Source organism: Gopherus evgoodei, chromosome 1 (assembly GCF_007399415.2).
Source record: "Gopherus evgoodei ecotype Sinaloan lineage chromosome 1, rGopEvg1_v1.p, whole genome shotgun sequence".
Classification (NCBI taxonomy): Eukaryota; Metazoa; Chordata; order Testudines; family Testudinidae; genus Gopherus; species Gopherus evgoodei.
Window position 1 is genome coordinate 47,753,664 of NC_044322.1, and position 24,326 is coordinate 47,777,989.

General features: G+C 36.5%; 1 protein-coding gene across 1 annotated transcript in view; it reads right to left on the reverse strand.

The window, feature by feature from the left end:
* The window catches only part of DCLK1 (doublecortin like kinase 1), a 363,641-nt gene that overhangs the window by 41,547 nt on the left and 297,768 nt on the right, over positions 1–24,326 (reverse strand). The window contains 4 exon segments of the mRNA XM_030543952.1: positions 1,100–1,316; positions 2,065–2,122; positions 6,085–6,193; positions 8,896–8,980. Coding sequence (XP_030399812.1) covers positions 1,100–1,316; positions 2,065–2,122; positions 6,085–6,193; positions 8,896–8,980 — 469 coding nt within the window.

Here is a 24,326-nt window from a genome sequence, read left to right on the forward strand (position 1 = left end):
AGAACCATTGTTTTTATAAGTGAACTTGAAGTGCAGGTCTATTCTGTAAAATCACTATGGAAAATAACATTTTCTTACTCAAGACCTCTGTGCCCTGCGTTTCTTCAGAATTCTCTGATTTTACTGACAAATACATTTTAATTATCTTTCATTCACAGCGAGCTGGGCTGTATTCTGACATGTGCATCATTAACAGAATTGTTACTAAATTCTGATTGCAGACCCCTTAGTGTGAAAGATACATGGGCCAGAAAGAACCTGGCTTGACTTGTATAATCCAGGCTGAGTTTGCAGTTCTGGCAATTAGGGGAAGAAAATCTGCTCTTGTAAAGTGAACACATTCAATTGGGAAGTCACTACAAGGCAATAAATTCAGAACCAACTACACAATGCTGTTTTCACCAAGTTATTTTTCAGGATAGAACCACACTTTAAACAGCAATGGGTTTTTTCAATCTCAATTAAACTAAAAGAGAAGTTTTAATGAAGGGACACTAAACTCAATGGACACAGATGACACAGGTAATGTATTTTAAATGTAAGGCCACATTACTTTGTTTCATCAAAATACAGTATAATGATGTTTAAACAAATGCTCTGATTGGGTGTTTTTGTTTTGTCCGCTGGTGTAATCTGGGGCCAAATTATTTTTGAAACATGTGAACAAGATAATGGGCCCCAAAAATACTGTCCACTGAGCACTTGCTGGAGTGGTCTACAAAAACTATCAGGTCACATAGAGCTGGAAATGAGCAGAGCTAGCAGCTAAACTGTGTTAAAATGAGCTAAAAATTCAGTAGTTTTCTTATATCAGTTTGTCATGTAAGACAGTGCTGCAGTTACCACAGGAACGTTATGTGATGCTATATGTGAGGAGACGTGGTCAAAGTGATCACAAATGGAAGGCAAGGTGTCCATAAAACACACACTATTAGGATGTGGTCCACAATATGAACATGCTTGAGAGTCCCCAAACAGCAAGTGTATAGAACACCCATCTATTGTCATATGTCATTGTAAGTCTTTAAGATAAAAGCAACAGGCATTTTAGTGAGTTTTATCATGTAAAATGCGTGTTGCTTTTATCCTAAAGACTTACAATAACATATGACAATAGATGGGTAAAATGCCTGAAGATGCTGATACAATCCTATATCGGATTCACGTATGTGGGTGATCTCCTCCAAAATACGCACCTTTACAAGCTCCATGACAAGGTACAACTCAGTTGGCATGTCCATCTCCTCAATCAGAAGAACAATATTGGGATGTTTGACCCTTCTTAAAATAGATACTTCATTCTGGATCATGTGCTCCTGCCACAGAACAAAAATCTTAAATGAATACAGGTTGGTAGAAAAACTCTACCCTTTCCATCCACCCATGAGGGAAAGTTCAGAGGCTCTTGGGACTTTCAAATCTTCCAAAGAATCCATGAAAATCACAAACATTGTTCTAGAAATGTAGATGTAGAATGTGGGTAGAAAACGTCTGGCAACAGCATCACTGTGGTGATTGAGTCAAGGTCAGAGAAAAGAACACAGAAAATGAAATGTGGGAAGAGAAAGTCAGTTAGTCACTGAAGTGTCTTAGAAAATTTTCTAATACAAAAATATTTTGAGCAGTTATAAATATGGTTCTATATTCCTAGAAAGCATTAGATAAAGAATTATAAAAACCAGCAGCAATTCAGTTGGTAAAATATTTACTATATATATATTTATTACTTCTATTTTACTGTTTTTATAGTGTTTAGCACTCTGGCAGCTACATGTTTTAATGACAGTAGTTAAAGCAAACACACACACAGTTAGCCAAATGCTGAAGTAAATGCATCTTGCATTGTAGTCTGCAGGCTGCTAGACTTGTGCTCTGATGGCCTATCAAGGGCAGAAAATTCCAAAGGCAAATGCCCTCAACTGCAAAAATTCTGCCATTGGCCTGGAAGAATTCGAACACCAAGAACTTCCCAAACTGATCTTAACTGCCAAAACAGGATGTCATCTCACAGAAGAATGTTTTGTTGGAAACATTTATAGTCCTTATCTGAGCTCTCATACTTACTTTTCCTCTACATTTACTTTTTTTAATAATTTTCAGAGCATATTCTCGACCAGTTGACCTGAGAAAAGATGAAAGAAAAAAATTAACATTTAATTGCAATGAAAATTTCCCAATGGATTTTGCGTTTGCGGTTCAAGCACAGTACCCATAACTGCTGAGATGAAAAAGGATATCATCCGAATATTTTTGTAAAGGATGTGATAAGTACATGGTAGTCCTGTCGAGTTTAAGGTCAGTGATTTTAACAGGACAAAATCTGGAACAATGATGGCTGTGGGGATACAAATGTTAACGTTTCTTTGTGCTGATGATAGCGATAGACCGAGAATTATTGTACCAAGAACCCATACCTGAGAGGTAAAGGAGCCTCTCTACTCCTACTCAAGATTCACATTTATCCATTCCAGGATCGAATTAGCTTTTTTGGCCACAGCATCACACTGGGAGTTCACGTTCAGCAAATTATACCCCAACTCCCAAATTTTGTAAATTTTGTTTATAAAAAAGAAAAATGTGACAAATATGTTATCATATTCAGATTCTAAAGCCAGCAGGGCCCCAGAGAAAAATAAATTAGGATACAAATTAAGAGTTGCCAAAGAAGCTACTCTGAATGATCATCTCTTCAAAACTACAGCATTGCTGTTAAAGCCTTAATTTAAAAAGGCAACAAAGCACCCTGACATCTATGCTTTCCCCACTAGAGGGCTTCAAGCTACAGCTCTGAGAAATTGGCCATTCTTCACCCTGAGGTGGCCTTCATGTGGATGCATTTATTCTGAGTAGACACATCCAAACCTGAGAAGGGACAGATAGTTACAGTGTCAATGTCTATCTTTTAAGTGGGAGGGATCATCATAAACTCAGGCATCATAAACTCAGGTGCATCGGGCTAAAACTCAGCAAAATATATTCTTATTGAAAGCTAGTGAACCAGACTCTTTAGTTGTCCCAGGAAAGCTTCCTTTCTGTCACAAAAAAGAATATTAATGGCTTTTGTTCTCTGTGTAAGACGATATGTGCTCCAAAACACTGGAAATATTAACTAGCATGGAAATTAAGATATTTCCCAAATCTGGTATGTTAGAAATGAATGTGTCTGCCAGACAAATTGCATGCCTGATACAACAAATATGTAACAAGCAGACTACAACTCTGGCTACTCTTTGATTTGGGGGATCATACATTTTTAAAAAGAAAATAAAAGCTAGCATCATGTAAATTAATATCCTATTTATTATTCTTTCCTCTAAAAAGATGTGTAACCACAGACTATTAGCAACATTGATTTGCTCTATGTCTTATAGACTTAAATAAACATTCAGACCAGACCAGAAAGAGACAATCAGATGGTAAGTGACGATATACCTACCGCTTAAATGAAAAAAAGTTACAGTGCAAAGCAGAAAATTCAGATTACTGCAATATAAAAGTTTACAACTATGTACCAATCACAGACTATATTGTTAGACCTTTTGTTAATCAAATTTTCCTAGACCAAATAAGGGGCTGCATTCCTTCTACAAACTAAGCTTTCACAAAATCCAATGAGTGTTTGGGTGTGCAAGGAATGCAGGATCATGGTCATGATTTTTATGGACACACACACACACACACGCACCCTACATGTGCACTCACACCATGTATGTGGAGGAGATATGCAGGCAATTAGAGACATGTAATAATACTGCAGACAGAGGAATTGGTTACCATCTCTAATATATTGGTAGACAATCAGCTGTCAGAACAGCTTTCTTCTTTCTTTATGCTACATGGCTCCCGTGAGCCTCAAGCTGGGATTTACTCCGTAGCCAAGCCCAGGAAGGGTAAGATTATGTCTTAGTACAGGGACAGGTTTTTTAATAGATCAAAAAGTCATAACTTTGAGGTCCAATCTGTTCTAGACACAGGAGGTTTATGCCAGTGGGATGCGGAAATTTCCTCAGCTCCCTAACGTTGTCCCAGCATTCACTCCGGGCCCTGCAGGGCCTGAGATAACTTTATAGCTGTGCTTTTTTATGCCTGGAAATGCTATTTAGGTCTTTGTGGAGGTGTTTTACATTTATTAGTCCAATGTTTCTGTTTCTCTGAACTCATGCTCATGGTAAACAAGCCAGCTTTACAGGTGGAGGGATTATAAGGACATTTGTAATTTAACTATATTTGTGGTTTAACTCTGAAAAAAGCATTTCTTATTATAGTTTCTCTTAACACAACAACATATGCAGTAAAGTGTGCACTCTTTTTGGGATGATCTGCACAACCAGACCACAAAATCACTATTCCCTAGATAGTCACTTACAGAGTATTCATACAGACAGTGCCACATATTACTAACGATAACAGGGAAGTGGTAGCGCTATTTGTGTGTAGTGAGACCAACAGTTAGTTCTGTCATTTCTTTGTAACATTTCCTCTCACCTCCAGAAACACCAAAAAGCCCAAAATTGCTTGAGTATGACATTTTTAACTGTAGGCAGGGAAGACTCTCGAATCTCACAGTATTATTCTGCTGCATAATCCACTAGTTTCTCTAATCTACTATTTCTTTCATTTAGATTTGCCTTTCTTCTTTCGCACTCTAGCCTTAGACTTGTTTCTCCTCCCCTTTTCTTGTGACCTCTTAATTTAGCTTTTCCTCCTTTTCCTTGGGTTTCTACATTTTCTAGCTCAGGGTTCCTATGAGGGGCCACTTTCAACTCTGGAGTTTGATCTGAAAGATCTTTGCACCAACATCATAACCTCTCTCAAGGACTGTAAAGGCGTCATAATAATCTTGGCCATGTACCATGCGAACCCTGAGTCTGTACAGAGAAAGCTTATTCTTTCAGACTTCCACAATAGCTGTTAGTTTGGTATACGGAGACAATTCAATCTGAATCCCAGGCTGGGACAAATTTCTTTCCAGGGAGACTCTAGTTTGCATCCAGCCTATCTTGCTCTAGTCTTTGTGGCTGGCTTCAAAATTCTTACTGTGCTGAAAATGTTAATTGCTTCTCAAACCACTGCGGATCTTCTGTAAATTGCTCATTAGGATAGTGGCAGTGGATGTGGAACCTAATTCCCAGGACTCCCATGATCAGATACTGGCAGCTCTGTTGTTTATTGTGGACATCTCTTCCTTTGGCTTTTTTTTTTTTTTTGGCCATTCTCTGCATTGCCATCATCAGAAATCAGAAGCTTCATAATAATTTCTGTTGTGGACATCTCCTCCTCCCTCTGTTTCTTTTACACCACACTCTCTTGGTTCTCAGCAATGCCCCTCTCTCTCACACCTCTTAGTGGGGCTGTGGCAGCAGAGCCTACTTCAGGGTTTAGGAGTGAGGAACTCAAACCACCCCTCTAGTTGCACATGAGTTGCAGTCAGTCTTTCATCCTTTATTCCTTTCCCTTTGTCCTCTGGAGTTGGGTCCAGCCGCCTCTGACACCACATTGTAGTAAAAAGCAAGTAGGAAGATCACAGAGGCACATGTTTATTAGAATAACCTGGAAGTGATGCTGACAGTCAGCACTACTTCATGGCATAGTGAGATCTACAGTTAGTTTTGAGTGCCTTACAGTGCCACACACACAAGTGTTACATTCCAATTTTTCCTGTATTTGCACAGAATGCTCTCAGAAAAAAGATGAACACATATGCTAGAGCTTTGAATCCTTCCCAGGTCTGTTCTAACTAGTCAAAAAGGAAAGCTGAAAGAGTAAATGGCAAGAAAATAGTGTCCAATATCTTATTTTAGAACACTAGGAACTGAGAGATCTGGTAGAACTGTGCTGAGCATATGGGGGGAAGGGGGAATTATATTAAAAAAAAACAACAAAATGAAACTTATAGATTGTCCCTTGGAACTGCTTCTTTTTTTCACAGTACAGGTTATTAAACAAGTTTTTCCATTTTTTACATCTGGCACTGATATATTACCTTATTCCACAAGTCCCACAGTCTGCAAATAAAGATATGATCTAGGAAAAGTATTATGTTAATGATTGCTTTTACAGTAATAAGCAAATAATCCTTCTCACCTTTCTATACACTCCTTTACGATAGCAAAATTCCCATCTCCTATAGTCCTTCCAACTTTATATCTTTCTGCTATTGATGCTGGGACCTGGAAGCCTTCTTCCAACACTTCTGAAAAAATCATTAGTGCATTTTTATTGGTAGAGAAGGAAATGCAGATGTTGCACATAACATGCGCTTTAGGGCCAATGGAAACCATTCAGAATCAATATTTCATTTAGTGTATAGCAAAATCATGCTGCTGATATTGTATACACTCAATAGGTTTCACACAGATCAAATGATGAAAAATAAAACCTGTAGACTCAGACATTCAAGGTTTACACAACTTACAGTCCCTATTGCAACATATTCATAGTGTAAACTGAAACTGTATTTTTTAAATATGAAAGGGCCTTTGTGGTCTGCACAAGCGTAGTTGAGCCCTTTGATAAGGGTTAGAACTGCTTGACATAGTATGATTAAATATACGTACCAAAAATCTAACACTCAAGCCCTTATTTTATTACATCCTGTAAAATGAGACATCCATAAAATTCCTCATGTGTTAAGTGCTATTTTCCCCTCAAAATATTAAATATTTAGTTTTAAACAAATGTTCTCAATTATATCACCTTCACATGCAACCTGGGCACCAGATGTTTAGGTAAAATTGTGTTACACATGGTGTCTACACACTGAAAGGTTTGTAGTTTCTATTACTTTAGTGCCTATTAATGCACCTTTATTCTTGAAATACATTTGAAATAGCAGTTTACCAATGTCTACTAATGCTTCCAAAAGCTAGGATTATGGACTTCAATCTAAACCAAACCACCTTTGGACCACATAAATATACTGGGTATATATTAATATCTAAAAAGCCTTTTAAACAGTGACTCTTAAATTTACACTCTTTAAGGCAGTAAATATAATTACATTTCACACAACAGAATACGAAGTGTGAGAGACTATTTGGCAAAAAAAAACCCATGTTTTTTTCGCCTTAAATTACAAATGGCACCGGCATATGTGTGTGTGTGTATATGTGTGTGTGTTTGAATGATAAGCATCAGAGTCCAGGCTACCCTGAGTCACATATCTTAATCATTGGCATGCAGCGAGGATATTCATTTCACTGGGGTTGTCATTTTTCTGCTAAAGCCCAGTGTGATTCCTCATGCTTCCTAAAAATGTAATTACGTATGCATGGAACACTCCAGTGTACGGCGCTATTCAGACTAATTTATTTCAGGCATACTATAGTCATTTTTGTAAAGATCCTGCCCATATTCTATGCTTTTTATCACAGAAAGGCTGGACAGGGTATTTGAGATACTGTCTGTCCAAAGTAATTTTATAGATTAAAGGGATATCAAACACGAGTTGTTATTTTAAATACAACAGTCCTCTAATGGTTGCTTTCACTTTCTAATCAAATGTCAAATTAATTTACATCATATCAAAACCTCATCCTATGCCAACTTGAACTCATGTCAGCATACAACATACCGATCTGTGTCTGAACTGTTTTGTCTGTGCTAGATTCTAAACTCTTTGAAACAAGGAACTGGTCTCCTTATAGGTTGTGAAATGTTAAACATATTGCTGATATATATGAAATGAAAGGAAGGAAATATGTGACATCCCCAGCAGGAATGATGGCCTTGCAGAATTTTCACATGTCAGGGGAGTTCAGTTTCATATGGGCAACTGCAGATTAAAGGTTCCGATCATCTCCTCTCATATGGGTACCTAATTAGACCTTTGCTGTGCTAGTCCCAAGAGTTAGGAACTTTTGTCAAAATTAATCTCTCTCATTCCATCAACTGGTCCTTTAAAAAAACCTTAAAATAAGAACTATTCTAGAAGTTACTCTATTTTAGTTGCCCTTGCATTTATTACCTTTCCCGCTAACTCTTCACCATTTTATCACTTTGGGTTCCTTTTATTTTTCAGCTTTTGGAGGGTGCTCTTTTTAAATTTTTTCTGAAGATATACATCACAATAAAACAATGAAAAACACAGCCTATAAAGTACTCAAGTGGGTGTGCTTGTAAGTAAAATGAGTATGTCAGATAACAATCAGTAATAATAATCATCCTCATCCCACCATCTAAAAATTTTATAAAACCAGTTTTTTTTTTAAACAGATGGACCATTAAAGTGGCAGTTGGGCCTTCTCTACAATACAGCCAGTTTAATCCCCAATGCTTCTGTGACACTTTGGGTGAAATCCTGATCTTATTGAAGTCAATGGCAAAACTCCCACTGACTTCAAAAGGGCCAGTATTTCATAGATTGTAGGCCCAGAAGAGACCATCAGGATTACTCACTTTGACTTCCTTCACACAAAAGTGCTGCAAATAGTTCACAAGCATTTTAAAATCTGGGTGGAGTAGACAAAGCTTTCACATTCCAGAACTGAGTTGGTCTAAACCATTTCTGTTTGAACCCATTTAGCACCAACGAGGAAATTTTTCAACTAGTTCTGCTATTATTGTCCCATACTGTACCTGTGGCCTTTCAAAACCTTCCACAATCCACTGCTTCTGGGAGCTGTTCTGGAATCTGTGGGACCAGTACCATAGAAGACAGTGGAACTGAAATGCTTGAATAATGCTATTCTGGATGCAGGGCAAACATCATGCTAGCATAGAATCCATGATTCAACCAGTTCAGTAAACCTAGTAACCCTCAAAAGGTAGAGGTAGTCATCCCTGCAACTCTTCACTCTCTTCAGTATGAATAACAACTTGTTTCCCACATAGCTGCTGAGCTATCATTGTTCTGAAATGTCAACAACTTTCAACCATCAAAACAGTCTCTTTTACCTTCTCCAGGTCCATCATTTTCATCCATGGAGCTGCAAACTTTGGTGGATGCTAATGAGGTAGAGGAACCACTCTGTTGGGAGCTCTGGAAATGGAGAAAGACAAATGAAGATAGAAATGATTGTTAAAATGCACCTGTATCTCCGCCCGTCATTACTGGACAGAGGTCCCAAAGGAGAATTTAGTATTTCCCACGGAAAACATCCATTCAGCCCTTGAAAAGAGGCTATAGGACGTTTATCAAAAGTTAGATTTTTCTGCTCATCTAATTCTTTTTTTTCCTTGTTACTGGAGATTTCCCTACTTCATTTTGTGCAGTTCAGCTTCTATGCACCTTCCACTGAAAAACAAGTTTAGAAAGGTTTTATGTCCAGGGCACATTTTTGTGGCTGAAATGTGAGAAGTCACCAAATTGGGGTATTCTCTGTTGGCGGGAAGTTTCCAGTAGTTGGTTGTCTTGACATTTTAACCCAGCTAATATCAACACCAAAATGCCAATTATGACTGATATCTATTTTGTTAGAACCAGGTTTGCTCTTTTCTGCAAAAACCCATTTGGCGAAAGCCTCCCCAGAAAGGTCCTAGAACAGGCAAGCATATTTTTGTCATATAGGGAGAAAAAACAAAACATTACCACAAATATGCTTATTTTCCAGAGACCTCTTATTCTGTGCTGCATCTCTCTTACTAATGATTAAATGATGTCCCAGCCAGAGAGACACCATCTGCAAATCTAGAGCTTAGAATGTGTCTTCAGGATTCTCCCATCCTGAAGTTTTCTTCTTGTTGCAAACTGAAAAAATCTACAAATGTCACAGCAGCACTTTAAAGCCACAAATGAGCATGACTTTATATTTTCATGGGCTAACCTGAGTTAGAAAGCGGTCTTTATTTAATTATGAAAATCATGTGATAATACTATCTTGTGTTTATAAAGCACTTTTCGTGCTGAAAGTTTCCAAAGTGCTGCACTGTTTGTAGTTTCTCTCCAAGTTACTATCATGTAGAGTGAGACTATACTGTTTGTAATTTACATTGTAATCTCCTAGGGACTGGATAATATCCTTTTCTACATTTGGAAGATACTGAAAACAGTCTTGGGAGGTCTGGAAATGTGGAAGTGTTAGTAGTCAGTGAATAAATGCTACAAACATAAATGTAAAAACAAACTATTTAGAGGAATCATTTCATATACCAGTGAAATAAAAGTCACTTTATGGTAGAACATAGCAACTGTTTGGAACAGTATATGAAGAACAATGCTATATCCAGCTGAAACTTCAGTGCAGTACTGAGCTACACAGGATGCAATTACCAGAGTTAGAATTTGGCCAGAATGCTGGAGTTTATTTATATTTGCCTATTTTTCTTTAAATAATCCTCTAAATTTGCACATCTCATGCCTAAGAGTTTTTATGTCTTTTTTCTTTTCATCATCACAAACTCATTATTTTCATCCATATGACCACTTTCTTTGAACTCTAACCAGGATTAAAATTTCACTCATCAGTTTTTGGACTACATTTGCTGCCTCTTAATGACAGAAGTGTGCACTGACTGGCTTTATACCATTCCCTGAGGCATTACTGCCCTTGCTGCAGGCTTAGGATAAGTGCTAACTACCTATATTTAAAAGTTCTGCTAGATATTACAGTGAAAAAACTTACCTCACAAACATTGCAAATGACAGTGCAGAGGGATAATAAGTAACAAGCATACAGTGTAACTCCATGAATTCTCAGGGCAGAAGAAGATATTCCATGTGTACAGCACAGAATGATAAAAAGTAAAAAAAATTGTTTTACACTTCTACTGGGAAGAACATATAGTGAATAGCTTTCACTATTTTTTCTGGTGCTTCTCTTAACTCTCCTATCCAAATTATTATTGATTCTGCCTTTCCACTCTGTTTTCTTAAGGGGACTATCATTTAAATATGTTCAGCACATGATGTATATGCAGTTGTGAAATGCTCCTTAAAAACCCTGAAGTGTTATAGCCCAGGATTATTGAAAGCATTCATATTTTGACAAATTACCAAATGGTTACTGCATACAGTTTTTGCATTTTAAATGGTGAGATGAATCTTTACAGCACATAGTACCTCTAACACTACTGATTATACACCACAGCATCTTCTTTAACATTTTGATTATCTCTTCAGACTGCTGACCTACTGCTCTTAGTCCTGGAGTGAAAATGGGAGAGATATTAAAATTGAGACATTACTTTGTGGACAATTTTTTTCAACCTGTATGTGTAAATTCAGTCTCATTCATACAAGGACATCTGATTTTTCAGAGGTGCTGAGGTCCCACTGGGATTTGTAGGTGCTCAGTTCTGAAAATCAGACCAAATCACTTAAACATATGCTTTAATTTTAAATACAAATAGTCCCAATTGATGTGTGTGAGGTTAAGCATATGCTTAACTGCTTGGCTAAATAGGGATCATCTTTGGGTGCCTAAATATGGATTTAGGAACCTAAACTCTAGTCAATCAGAGATGAGAATTTTGGATTCTGTAAAATTTAGCAGAAAACAGCGTTAATATGAGACTATTTTTAAAGTCTCCATCTCTCTTATAGACATTATATTTCAATCAACACGTGAGACTCAGTATTATACATACATAATTGAAAATTGGGCACCAAAATGATGCGTTACAGCTATATACGCTATCATAGGTCTGCACACAAAGCACCCTGTGACAGCAATGAGAATTGTGTGCATAAAACAAGTGGGCATGAACTAGAATGTAAAACGAAGGGAGTGTTAATGAATTGTTTTGAAGACTGCCAGACCGCAGAAACCATGCAGGAATGCCCTTTACATCACATTTAAGAAAGCCCTCCAATTTTATTAAACAGATTAAAAAAATACTAATAAAGTTCAGGAATTGTATGTACATGTCTATACTCACAATCCCCACACACAGAGAGTCTCATCTAATATGTAGTCGAGCTTACTAGTAAAGAGTCACAAACAGCTTGACTTTTATTGTGTATTTCAGTTCTCTGGAATTATATAAAGGCATTTATTTATTCATCATTTTGTTAGCTAGAAGGACACCCTGCATTCACTTAGGCTTTATGCAGCTCATTTTTCCTCACCAAGCTGAAAGATCTCTGGGTCCCATTCCCTTGAGGGGCTTGGTGTTTCTTCCAGTTGGTTTGCTAATCCTGATGCAGTTGTTTGTTGTACATACAGTAGCCCTCAAAGCTGTAGATCCCATTAGGGTTATTGCAGAGGAAAAAACCCTTTGCAAGAGCAAGATATTTTCAACCACAGACCTTAATGCAATTAGCTGTTTTAATTTTAAGAGATCTTGAGGCACTTGAAATGTCATCACCTCAAGAGATTTAACAGGGACCAGTTGCACAGGTTGCTGACACCTGGCTGCTTTTATGACACACCTACATAAAAGCAATGGCATAAAAAGATCAGGTCTTTGGTGTAGGTATTTCAGATCCTATTCGGGTTCACAAAACAGATGGTCAACATACCACACTTCTTATTGATGTGAATGGGAAGATTAGCACTATAGAGTTTCAACCATGTCTTATTGAGAGATTTATTCAGCAACTGTTTTGTAAATATTTAAAGGGTATACCTCAATTGCCATTCCTCAAATTCAGGGACAAGAGTATGGTAAAAAATTACATAAATCTGAGGATTCTCTTCTTCCTACATATACCCTGATCCAAAACTCATCTTCCATCACAGCAACAGAGGGAACTATTTTTGTGGATTATTGGTATGAAGCAGTTATGGAAGGAATCCCATAACGAGTATGTCTAAAGAGCAAGTTAATGCATATCAGATTCCCGAATCTTGAAAACGGAACATTGGATTACGTTTTCCAATTTATCGGAATCTTTATTAGCACATATGGAGTCTACAAAGTCTTTAGACAATAGATTCTTTTGAATTTTGCTAATGTGAAGGAAGCATCTGGATGAAATGTCAATAACAGAAATCCACAGGTGTAAAGCTGAGTTTGGAACACATGAGGAGTTGTGTTCTTTTAAAAGGGTGTTACTGAAACAGAGTAAAAGGAGTACACAAAGTGTCGGCCAGGCACAGTGATAAGGCACATGGTAAGGGAACTCTTTAAATTATTATAGCATATTAGTGACTGTCCCCAAATAATTAACCAGGATTTCACAAACATGGTAAGGGGAAAGGCTAACATTTCTGTGTGTGTGTTTGAACACAACAGGAATATATGTAATTCAACAGAGATTGCTAGAAACTAAAGAGGCCAGTTAGGCAAACATGCCAATCTTTTGTCTATGCAATATTGTGACCCATGTGTGTTTGGTTCAGTTATAAATTACTCAGGTTATTAAATTACTTTAACCCTCCAACATCTCCCTTGGAAACCCATTCCCTACTCTAATGGTCATCATGTTTAGTGACAGAACAGAACAGAACAGTGTAGAAATGAAATTAAGAGCTTGATTCTGCTCACCTAATTCCACTGAAGTTACACTGCCGTAAAACCAATAAGAAAGGAGAATAACGTACACTGGAAATATTTCAAGAGCAGGAAATGTTTTTAAAAGGCTATGCAGAGGGCAAAACATTCGGCAACAAAAAGTAAATAAAACTTTTTGGTACCATTTTTGAAGAAGAAACTCAGTTTTATTTATTAGAGCCTAGATAGAAACCAAGGATTAGACAAAATTCTTTTGCCAGCTCTCTATCCAGTGAAAAATGTTCTTTATTTTCTTTTGTTTAATCAGTTACATTGTTTTGGCGCACACAGATGAGAAGAAAAAAAAATCTCAAGTAAACAGTATAGGGCTAGTAAAAATTACTTAATGGAGAAACTTCAAATCCATAATCTTTGTGCTGGAAGAGTGGAAGTCAATGGACTTCAACGTGCAGAAAGAGAAATGATGCAATTGTTCTCTTTTCAAGCTGGGATACACCACTAAGCTGACACGCGAGATCTACATTTATTAATAAGCTGTCTTCATCTGGAAAGAAGGGAAGAAGAAATGTGTGCGAGCATGAGTCTTGTCCATAGTCCTACATTCTGCATAGTGCCTGAGGCACATGATTTAAATGAGATCCTGCTTGAGGAGCTACACATTTTTCACATATGCACTTCAGGATATACATACTGCAGCAAGCAAAGAGATCATCAGTTCAAACACAAGCAATAATCTATATGTTTCATTTAGGAAACTTTTGTTCTTTTCTTGACGGCTTAAGGGAGTGAAGGTGAGATGGGTAAGTTTGCAGGAAAACAGTGCTGGTGAAAAGAACTAAAAATGTCAAACTAAAGTATTCAGTTCTATATAGGTTCTTGTATTGCTCATCACCATAGAATCAGCGTGCCTAAGTATTCTGTTTGCCTACAGGGCAAATGCAATACTGGAAAGCTAAAACAGTTTTCTATTTGGTGTTCAAGCAATAATCTTAAACCTGAGCTGGATGAACCACAGCTTTGAAGGGTCAGTTGTAATTTAGTCTCCACCTTCACTCATTCTCTGGCATCTCCTGAGGAAAGATTGATGGTTTTTAAAATATATATCAGATTCATGCTGTTCGGAAGTTGGCCCACAACTTTACTATATCCATATTGCATTTAATGTAAAAGTTACGTATGCAGTAGCAGAGTGAAAGTTTTTTCTAAGTTACATACACATTATAATATCTTTAATGCAACAGAAGAAACAGAAATTCTAAGGAAGTCACAGATTTGTGTTTCCTATTTCTTCCATTAGATTAGAAATGTTGCACTGGGGTCAGTTTTTTTATTTTTGATCTCTTCTATTTGTCAGGGCTGAATTTTAAAAGCTCTCCCAATACCCCTGAGCATTTTAGGAAAGGAATTCTAACTCTATGTTATTTTGTGCCCTCTTTTAAATTATTGTAACAGTACGGCTTCATTTTTGTCTTCATTAGGCTACTGCTGGTAGCCATCTCCTTATTACTGACAAAAAATGCAAAACGCAAACTTTTTGAAGGGAAAAATGGTTTTGAACCTGGCAGACCAATTTCCCAATGATCAGGACATGGACTGAGGTGGAATTTGTATCAGTCTCACAGACCTGTAGATTAGCAGCTCTTGAAAATTAGTTGAAGTGGCAGTAACCAACAGGAGATGGAATGTCATCTGTTGCTAAGTTTTCCCCCAGAAAAAAGCTAAGAAAATATAAACGAAAGAGAGCAAAGGTGTGCTGGGGAAACAAGGTATTTATTTTAAAATACAGCAAGTACAGTTCAACATTCTTTGCAGACACATTTTTCTAATAATTAGGTGACTTAGGAAGAGTGCTGCTAAAGCTCAGTTGACAGCAGAACCTGGTACACTGCTTAGGATACAGCACACTAATTTCTCACTTCATACTTCAAATCTATCCCCTGTCACACACTCACAAATTCACCCATAAGTAGTTCTAGGCAGGTAAATTTACTGTCTCCAAAGGACCTATTAGAAACAAAATTCTTCCTTACAGGACCCTTTACCTCTATACACTAGAGCCCAGAATTTAAATTTTAAAAGCTACTGAAATGCATCCACTAGTTAGAGCAACCTATTAGGATCTATGAATCCCACATGCTTACATTATATTGAACTATTAGATGAACAATCCTCAACCAATATGTATAGATTTCACATTTTCAAAATAAACTCACTGAACATCACGTATGGGGGTTTTCCATTTATTTATTACATGACTTACAATATTTTATGATAATGTTAAGTCTAGCAATACAACAAACTGGAACCAGTATGACACGGCCAAATATGAAACACAAGTACAACACAGTATAATGTAACAATGGCAGAAAATGGAAGTGATTTTCTTTAGCTTATTGTTTTATTTCAAATAATCAGCACTTATTTTTGTAAGTTTCACGAGTTTTGCTGATAAATCACTAGGGGGTTGTTTTGGTTTCCTGGAACACATTAATACAAAAATGCAATATTTGAGAAGAAAATATCCAAGTACTTTTCTTGGAAAAAAGGCTATATGGAGCTCTTTGTTAAAATCTTAAACTTACAAGAAGAGGCCTTAGCAGAAATGGTGTTTGTTCATCTTTCACTAGAGAGTTTAAACTCAATACTGTGTATTCAGGGAAAACCACAACTAATTACCTCTACATTTCAACACATCAGACAATGGATATGTATATGAATACAGTACTTTTTTCATATTTTACTGCTGAAGGTGATTGAAACATGAAGATAATCAAGATGCACAAATACAGATATTAAAATGCATACAAATATGGATGGGCACACTGTGTATACACACTTTTATCTAAAAGCAATATATATATAATATATATACACACACACACACACACATACACCTACCCACACACTCACCCTCCCCACCCACCACACACAATGATTTAAAATGGGAGCTATGGTCACTTAATAACTCTAACAAATCATGTACAGAGGATAAACAGGCAGAGTAGGCCATTCAAAAAGTATTACTGAAAAAGTATAGCTATGAATATACCCTGTTCAGAGTGCAGGGATCTGCTGTTATCACTGTGAGGCCTGAAATACATTTTGAATGGTCTTAACCATTTGTATATCTGTATCTACATGTAAAGCTATTTCTAACTGTGACATAAGGTTGTATTTTTATTGAACATTCTGGTGAGAATCTCTCTTCTTGCCATTGACAAGCAAGAAAACCCCAACATTAGATTATTTACAATCTATGTATTTGCTTGCATAATAATTGTATACTAAAATAAAGCACAGTAAACATTCATATTTGTTTTCAACAAGTGCAGAGGTAAATTTAACCTCTGTGTTTTTATTTTATTTTATTTTTGGATGAAATAGTAAATTTGGGTACCATTTAAAGAATTTTTTTTGAAACTGTCAATTTTAATATTTAGAGTTGGATGACATCTTCTGTAACAACATACTTTGCTGTATAAAGTTCACATTGTAGTGTAAATTATAAAGTTGTAAAAACAAGCAATTTATTTCAAATTTTTAAGCACACCAATAATCTCAAGCCATATGCACTTTAAGGCTGTAGAACATTACAAAGACTTTCTTATAATCTATATGTATACATGTATACACAATGACATATGCATATTTATATAAATATCCCCATATACCTGTATACATTTTTACAGCCACATATATCATAACAAAAAAAGGTGGAAAAGGCTAAAAACAAATAAATAAAATTTACTCTTCCTGAATTGTTTTATGGTTCTGCAAAGCAATTTTCCACACTATGATGCTGTTAGTTCACTACAGCTTCCTGATTTAATTTTAACAATATTACAACACAATATGATTTAATTACAATGCAGGACAGCATGCTTCATGATGGGGCAAAAGGTCAAATAAGTCAAAATATTACCATTCTTAACATTACCATGCTTGATCAGCCTCCCTACATATACACAGCTGTATATAAAGAACCAATCCTGCATCCACTAAAGTCAGTTATGTTTTTGCCACTAATTAGAAGAGAGCTGAACCAGACCCATCATTAGGTATACATGAGAGCTTTTAAAAATGTATACAGTTCCTCAGGGGAGATGTTCAGCTATTGTAAGTTATCGTAGGTCCACTGAATTTAATGGAGCGATGAAAATTTGCACCAGGTAAACATCTCCCCTTAACATATCAAAAAGACCAACACATTTTTTCATACATTTATTTAAAGAAGCCACAAACATGATGTAATTGTCCATGGGTTCTAAACCATTTGGCCCTTTTCTATACTGTGCTTCACATTTGAACTGTTTGTTGCTTTAAAAAAAAAGTTGCAGAAAGCATTAGGAAAATATTCATGACTAACCACAAGGCTGAAGGGGAAGCAAAGCATTCACAATCTACACATGACTTTCAACCACATGGTAAATTACTTATAGTTGGAACATGTCATGCAATATAAGGAGAGGAACTATACAAAGTTCAAATAATGCAAAGATTCTTAAGCTATTCTGCTATTTAATAACAGCGACAAAGTCAGATGACAAAATAAAAGTTGTACTATTTGCAAGCAAAGCTACAATACCAAGTTAACACATTTTCAGTTCACCAATAAACTGTAACCTTATGGTCTTGGTCCAAAGAAACATTTAATTTCTGCTCATGTATAATGGAATTACACTCCACTTAAAAGGGAATCTTAACACTTATAAACAGCATGTTTTTTCAAACTTTAAGGGACTTCCATTTCTAAAGTAGATGATATACACTGTCCCTTGAATAACTCTTTTAAAAGAATCGTATGTTTAAATGATTAAATGTTAGGGACTAGCATATCCTTTGAAACAACCTGGAAGGAAAATTGGCAATGATATCTGTGAACTGTTAGTCCCAAAGTCCATGTTCCCCCTCCACAGCTACCAAAGCCATGGAATTCAGATTCACTAGCAATATCTACTGTTTGTGCAGAATGAATAATACTTAATGGACTGCTCTGCGCAAGTAGTACTCCATAAGACAGAGGGCAGGCAAGTTAAAATTCTGGGAATTTCTTTTCTTTGCAGAGAAAACCAATCCCATAGAGCCAGTAGCTATTTTGTTTCTCTTCCATTGCTTTCTCTGAATTTTTGGCAACTGGTACCAACCCACCAACCCACTGTCACCTATTATGGACTCTACTGGACTAAGTAATTCGTTTTACAAAGAAATATCAACAACGGGTACAAGCGCAAATAACTTCGCAATTGTTGAGTCTTTTAGGTAAAACAGGGCACCTTTTGATCTTGGCAGAGGCCTCTCAATTTCTGTTGGAAATAATTTTAAACCTGAACTCTGAAGCAGGTATGGTAATCATGTGTTCAAAATGGATTAACCCAATTGCTTCCCAAGCCTGCCAGATCAGTGTCTTTCTCCCCAAATGATACTACAACCAGAGAGTGAATATATAGAAGGGTAAGTGTTGTGTTCTTTTGCCCTTTCAATGTTTTGTTTTCCATACTCTCTGTAAACAGAATGGTAATGTAGTAGACTGCAAGCTATAGCACCGCGTCAACATTTTCCAGTTGCATGATTTTATTAAGGACAAATTAGCATAAATGTAAAATATTACATTTAAAAGTTGCTATATAGTAGCTAACAATCCTCTGGGTATTTAAGCAAATTTTCCTGATTTTTTAAGATGCTGTATTGGGATGTTACCAGTTACCTTAAAAACACCACCTGTGTAGATTTTTTCTTTAAAAAGAGTGTCACAACCATTGTTGCCAGATTCCTAAGTTTTAAATCATAAGTATTTGATATACTAGAAGTAAATGAACTTCTAAAAATATATGACCACTATGCCTTAAATATAAAGAAAAAATATTAAATTAAGATTTAAGATATAACTGGAAAGACCATAACTATGTAAATTATATTAGTTAGCTCATATTCTCACAATAAAGTAGCAGAAAACAAACAAAATTAGTAGGTGTGTGTTAAGCAACTGGTTATAATGCAAGATCTACTTTAACACTAAAAGAGTTTTGCATATTAATGTTGTACAAAATGTCCATGATATAGAAAGTAAAGGAACTCAGAAAAATTCAGACCTTAAGAGGTTGATTCATAATACCACCATTTTTTAAAGGTTTTCACTTTTCAAATGGCCTGTTTGGAAAAAATACAAAACATACTTTATGTCAGAGTCTGAGAAAGATTTTCTTATCTTTAACACAAGTGAAAAATACTCACTTTATAAGCAAAATATGTGTTTGCAAAAAAAAGGTGTCATTGTGTGTATGTTAGACCTGCTGGCAAACAGTATACTGTATGTATTTTCCAACTAAATAGATTTTTTCTTAATATTTACTTTCCTACGCAATACAAGAGTGATTAATATAACAGCTCTGACATGGTACAATATCATATTCATGCTGGCTGTGAAATGTCATTTTTCATACAGTGATCAAATTGTAGTACAGTGAAGATACTTTTAACAGTTCTTTGAAAGCATTTCTTTTTAATTAGCAACCATATACGGTTTCTCAATTTTCTTTCTTTAGATTAAGAACTCATCGGAAATCGTGTTATTGAATAAGCGTAAATACTTATCTTACGGAGGGGCAGGGTGGTGGAGAATGCCTGATGTCACAATTGTGTTGTCACACAAGTTGAGCTATTTATTAACAGAGCAAAAAATGTTCATGTCCATACCATAGCAAATAAAGAGGACTATATTAAAACCTGTGACCATATGATCACTATTTCAGAAGATAATAGGAGTGCTCTTCTGTGCCTACAATTGATTTCTTTGTTAGATTTACTTAACCCAATCATTATCCCATAATGTATGCACAAATGCTTAGTTTTCATTTCTGAGTCAAGCACCCTAAAGCTTGCATCAAAAAGAAGTGGTAAAACCACAAATACCTCCATAAATTTGTATATATTTGACTTTATGACTTTAATATTAAATATGCAAAACTCTTTTGTGCAATTCACTGTTACTGTAAATTAGCAGCTAATCTCATAAGAAATGTTAAACCTTCACCAAATCACAAACCATAAACACTGTTCCATTTTCTCTTTTACACTGAGTCTCCTACTGAATCCAAATCATCCGAAGAGAGTGGGCGATACAGGTCCTGAAAGATGAAGGGCAGTATAGATTTGTTTACTGTGTTCAATTTGTTACACTGCAACTGTCCTATATTCTCTTTGCTGTTGTGGATCAGAATTGTTGGTTTAATTTAAAGTATCCTGTCTTAAATCATCAGAGCCCTAGAAACATAAGTAAATCTAGATTTTGTCAATAGGAAATATTTTAAATTGATTTTTTAAACCTTAACTAATAAATGTCCTGTAATAAAACAATATCTAACTGTTTTGCAGAATCTCATATTGCTTTGGGACTTGGCAATATGGAGTTCAAGTAATAGTTTCCTTGTTTCTTTCTCAAACACTAGCAGAAAAGTAAATGCTTACCTTGTGTTATAAGGTCATCAAGACCTAAAGGCCATTGGACCTATGTAGCATGGGTCCAGAAATATTTGATCCTAAGACAGCTAACCCTCAATACTGTGGTTGCATATATAGTACTATCTGACAGTGGTGCTGCTTTTTCCACAATTTTTTTATTTGGTAAAAAGACAGCATGTAAAATCCCTAGTCACTGGCTCTTTCTGATGGTAGCCAAGCAACAAGCTCATATCAGCAGGGAGAGGGAGAGAGAGAAGTGCAATGTCTATTTTTCAACACCCACTCTAAGCATCCTCTGACTGATCAGATAATCCTCAAATGCCAGAGGTGTGGGAGTATAATGGGTAGCCTCATCCAACCTACACAAGACAACATGTTTCTCAAAGATATGCAATACAAGAAAAAGTTCACCAAGCAGAAAGGTGCATGGTAGAGCAACATCATTTCAAGGTGAAATAAATAGAAGTGTCGGTTCAGAGAGGGAGGAAATGAATTCTATGTTCCCCAGTGGCTTACCATCCCCCCATACAACACAACTCATTAAAACAGCATGGATACCTTGAGTCTCACATTAGAATTCTTTTAAACATGTCATGGGTTTACACATATTAAAACAAATACAAGACAGATATTGCTGAAACCTGCAATTGTACAAAAACACCACTATCACCTCACATGCAAATGGTGAAGACTGATGGACTTAGCAGTAATATTATTCAATTTTTCTTCCTCAGGAGAGCATATTATTTTTTTAAATCCTAAAAATCTTGACTTTAAAAAAAGGGAATATTTAAGATGTATGCATTTCTTTTGTTTTGTTTTAAAAAAATAAAAGATCATAACCCATGAACATTTGTGTTTTCTTTGCATGCACACAAGTCAAAAATTATACATACCTGTAGTGTGTAGCTAAGTGTGCTCATAAATCACCAGTTCGCATGCATACATGCAGCACGCAAAACAGGCCCCAGATTCTGAAAATCATGCTTTAAATGTGTCCCTGTCTTTTAGTATAGGCTGAGGCATAACTGTAAACAGTCCTTTCTAATTGTTAATGTAACTATTTGGCTTATTATTCAAACTTCTCCCATATGTACATGTTGTTATGTTTTGGTATTTCTGAAGCATAATGCACAGAAATGCACCCATTTGTTAGAATAAAGGATGGCGTATGTTCCCCACATTCATTCTGAAAGGGTTACTATAGGCCAGAGGAATCAATTAACTTATTAGGCTGCAAGCTGGGGGATACTTAGGCTGAGAGGGAAGCCCTAATTAGGGGAAGATCACCTGTGCAGGAACGGAGGGGGCATCTATAAATCCAGAGAACTGATAGCAGAGGAAAGAAATCTGCAGTCACTTCCTGGGGGAGGCTATGGAATTTAGTCTGTATTAACTCCCTGGGAGGAGGGAGTTTGGGCTGGCAAACTCAGAGAAAGCAGGAGACAGTAGGTGTAGGAATGGTTTAGGGAAAAGGCACCAAGGTTTAGGATAGTGCAGACCGATGCTGCTGATTAGAGGGTCCCTGACTTGAAACCTGGAATAGAGGGTGAGCCCAGTTTCCCCTACCGTTCACTGGGGAAGTGGCACCATCGGGACAGTGAATGAGAAAACTGCCTGAAACAGTTTGTAAGGAAAGTCTTTGATACCCTGGAAATAGAGTAGTGTAGTGACTTAGGAGAGAAGGAAGCCAAGAAGACAGAGAGAGTATCCTGAGTTGCAGAGAGTTAGAGAGAGGTGCAGGGCATGCAGTGAGCAGCAGAAGGGGGTGCTGGACCTGGAAAGAGAGGATCCCCCGAGCTGCCAGGAAAGTGGTTAGTGAACCCCATGACAGGAGAGCTAACCAAACTTTCTAATCAAAACAGATTTTTTAGGGTCATGTTCACCTGGACTCCTTTGAATGTAAGGAATAGCCACAAAAAATAAAGTTTGTTTTGTTCCGTGCATTTTAATTCATTCACAGCTCACTCAGAAGGCACACTTAAATCCAACTTTTGAAATTTTGGGAATCCCAGTGTATTTGCTGACCCACTAGCATTTATTATTTGATAGCTAGCGCTGAAGTAAAATTTTCTGTGCATCAACTTAGTCAAAAGATGAATGTTCTGGAAAATTTATCCACCAATTTTTGTTATGTTATGATCAAAAAAACTCACACTTCTGCTGTATAAAGATAAAGACCTCTTTGCACAACACCACAAAAAATTACTGAACTTTATATTTTTAAACTTTTCAGCTTGATTAGTCTCACTGGGCACTATTCTCAGGATAAGCAGCAAAACTATAATTAAAATACACCTCTACCCTGATATAACGCTGTCCTTGGGAGCCAAAAAATCTTACCACGTTATAGGTGAAACCGCGTTATATTGAACTTGCTTTGATCCGCCAGAGTGCACAGTCTCACCCACCCTGGAGCGCTGCTTTACCATGTTATATCCGAATTCATGTTATATTGGGTCGCGTTATATCGGGGTAGAGGTGTAATTAAAGGAACTGAAAAATTAGGTTGGTACATGCATGGTACAAAACCTCTGCTAAGATTAAAGTAATAGTATTATTTACAACACCATGTAACAACAAACTTGTAAATAATATCCAAAGTAGTTAAAGATGTGATTTTTCTGTTATTTATTATTTATTTATTTGTATTACCATAATACCTAGGAATCATAGTCCTGGATAAGGACCACATTATGCCAAACATAGAACACAGAGACAGTCCTTGCCCGCATTGTGGCATTCCTAAATTGCATGGATTTTCAACTATGCAGCTGTGGAAGTACACAATGGAAATATTAAAATACTAATCTCATTTTCTATTTTCAAAATTGGTGAAATTTAATTATGACAAATTACATTACTGCAACATTAAGATTCAATTTGAGACAGTCAGGAAATGCAAAATTAAGGATCTCTTATTAATATTAATATGTCTATGTCCCACCTATAGAATTGCTCTGGATTGATAGCTACACTGTCCGATGTCACTTCCCTATGAAGTAGGCCCAATCTTACCCTGAACTATTAATGTTCAACTCTCACTGATTTCTGTGGATGTTACATAGTTACAGAAAGACAGGATCGAGCCATATGTATGCAAATAGGTAATGGTGAAACTTGCTATTCCATTTCCTGACCTCTGAGTGTTTAACACTCTATTCCTAATGTTTTACTAGTGTTGGTTTTCATGAATAATGTGAAACCTGCTGTAACACCAACAGACTTCAGTCATCAAGTGGGCCGGATCGAACCTGGACCTCTGGAGCTTAGTGCAAGGGCCTCTACTGCCTGAGCTAAAAACCTACTGGCTCTTAGCTAAGATTGAAGAGCAGACTCATTTTATGTCTCTAAGGCGTCTCAGTGCCACTAGATGGGACAGAACACCACACCCAGGAGGCCTATGGGTTACACTGGCCCTATTGAAGTAAATGGCAAAACTTTCATTGACTTCAACAGAGCCAAGATTTCATCTTTCAAAAGTACAGTAACTCCCCACTTAACGTCCTTGTGCTTAATGTTGTTTCGATGTT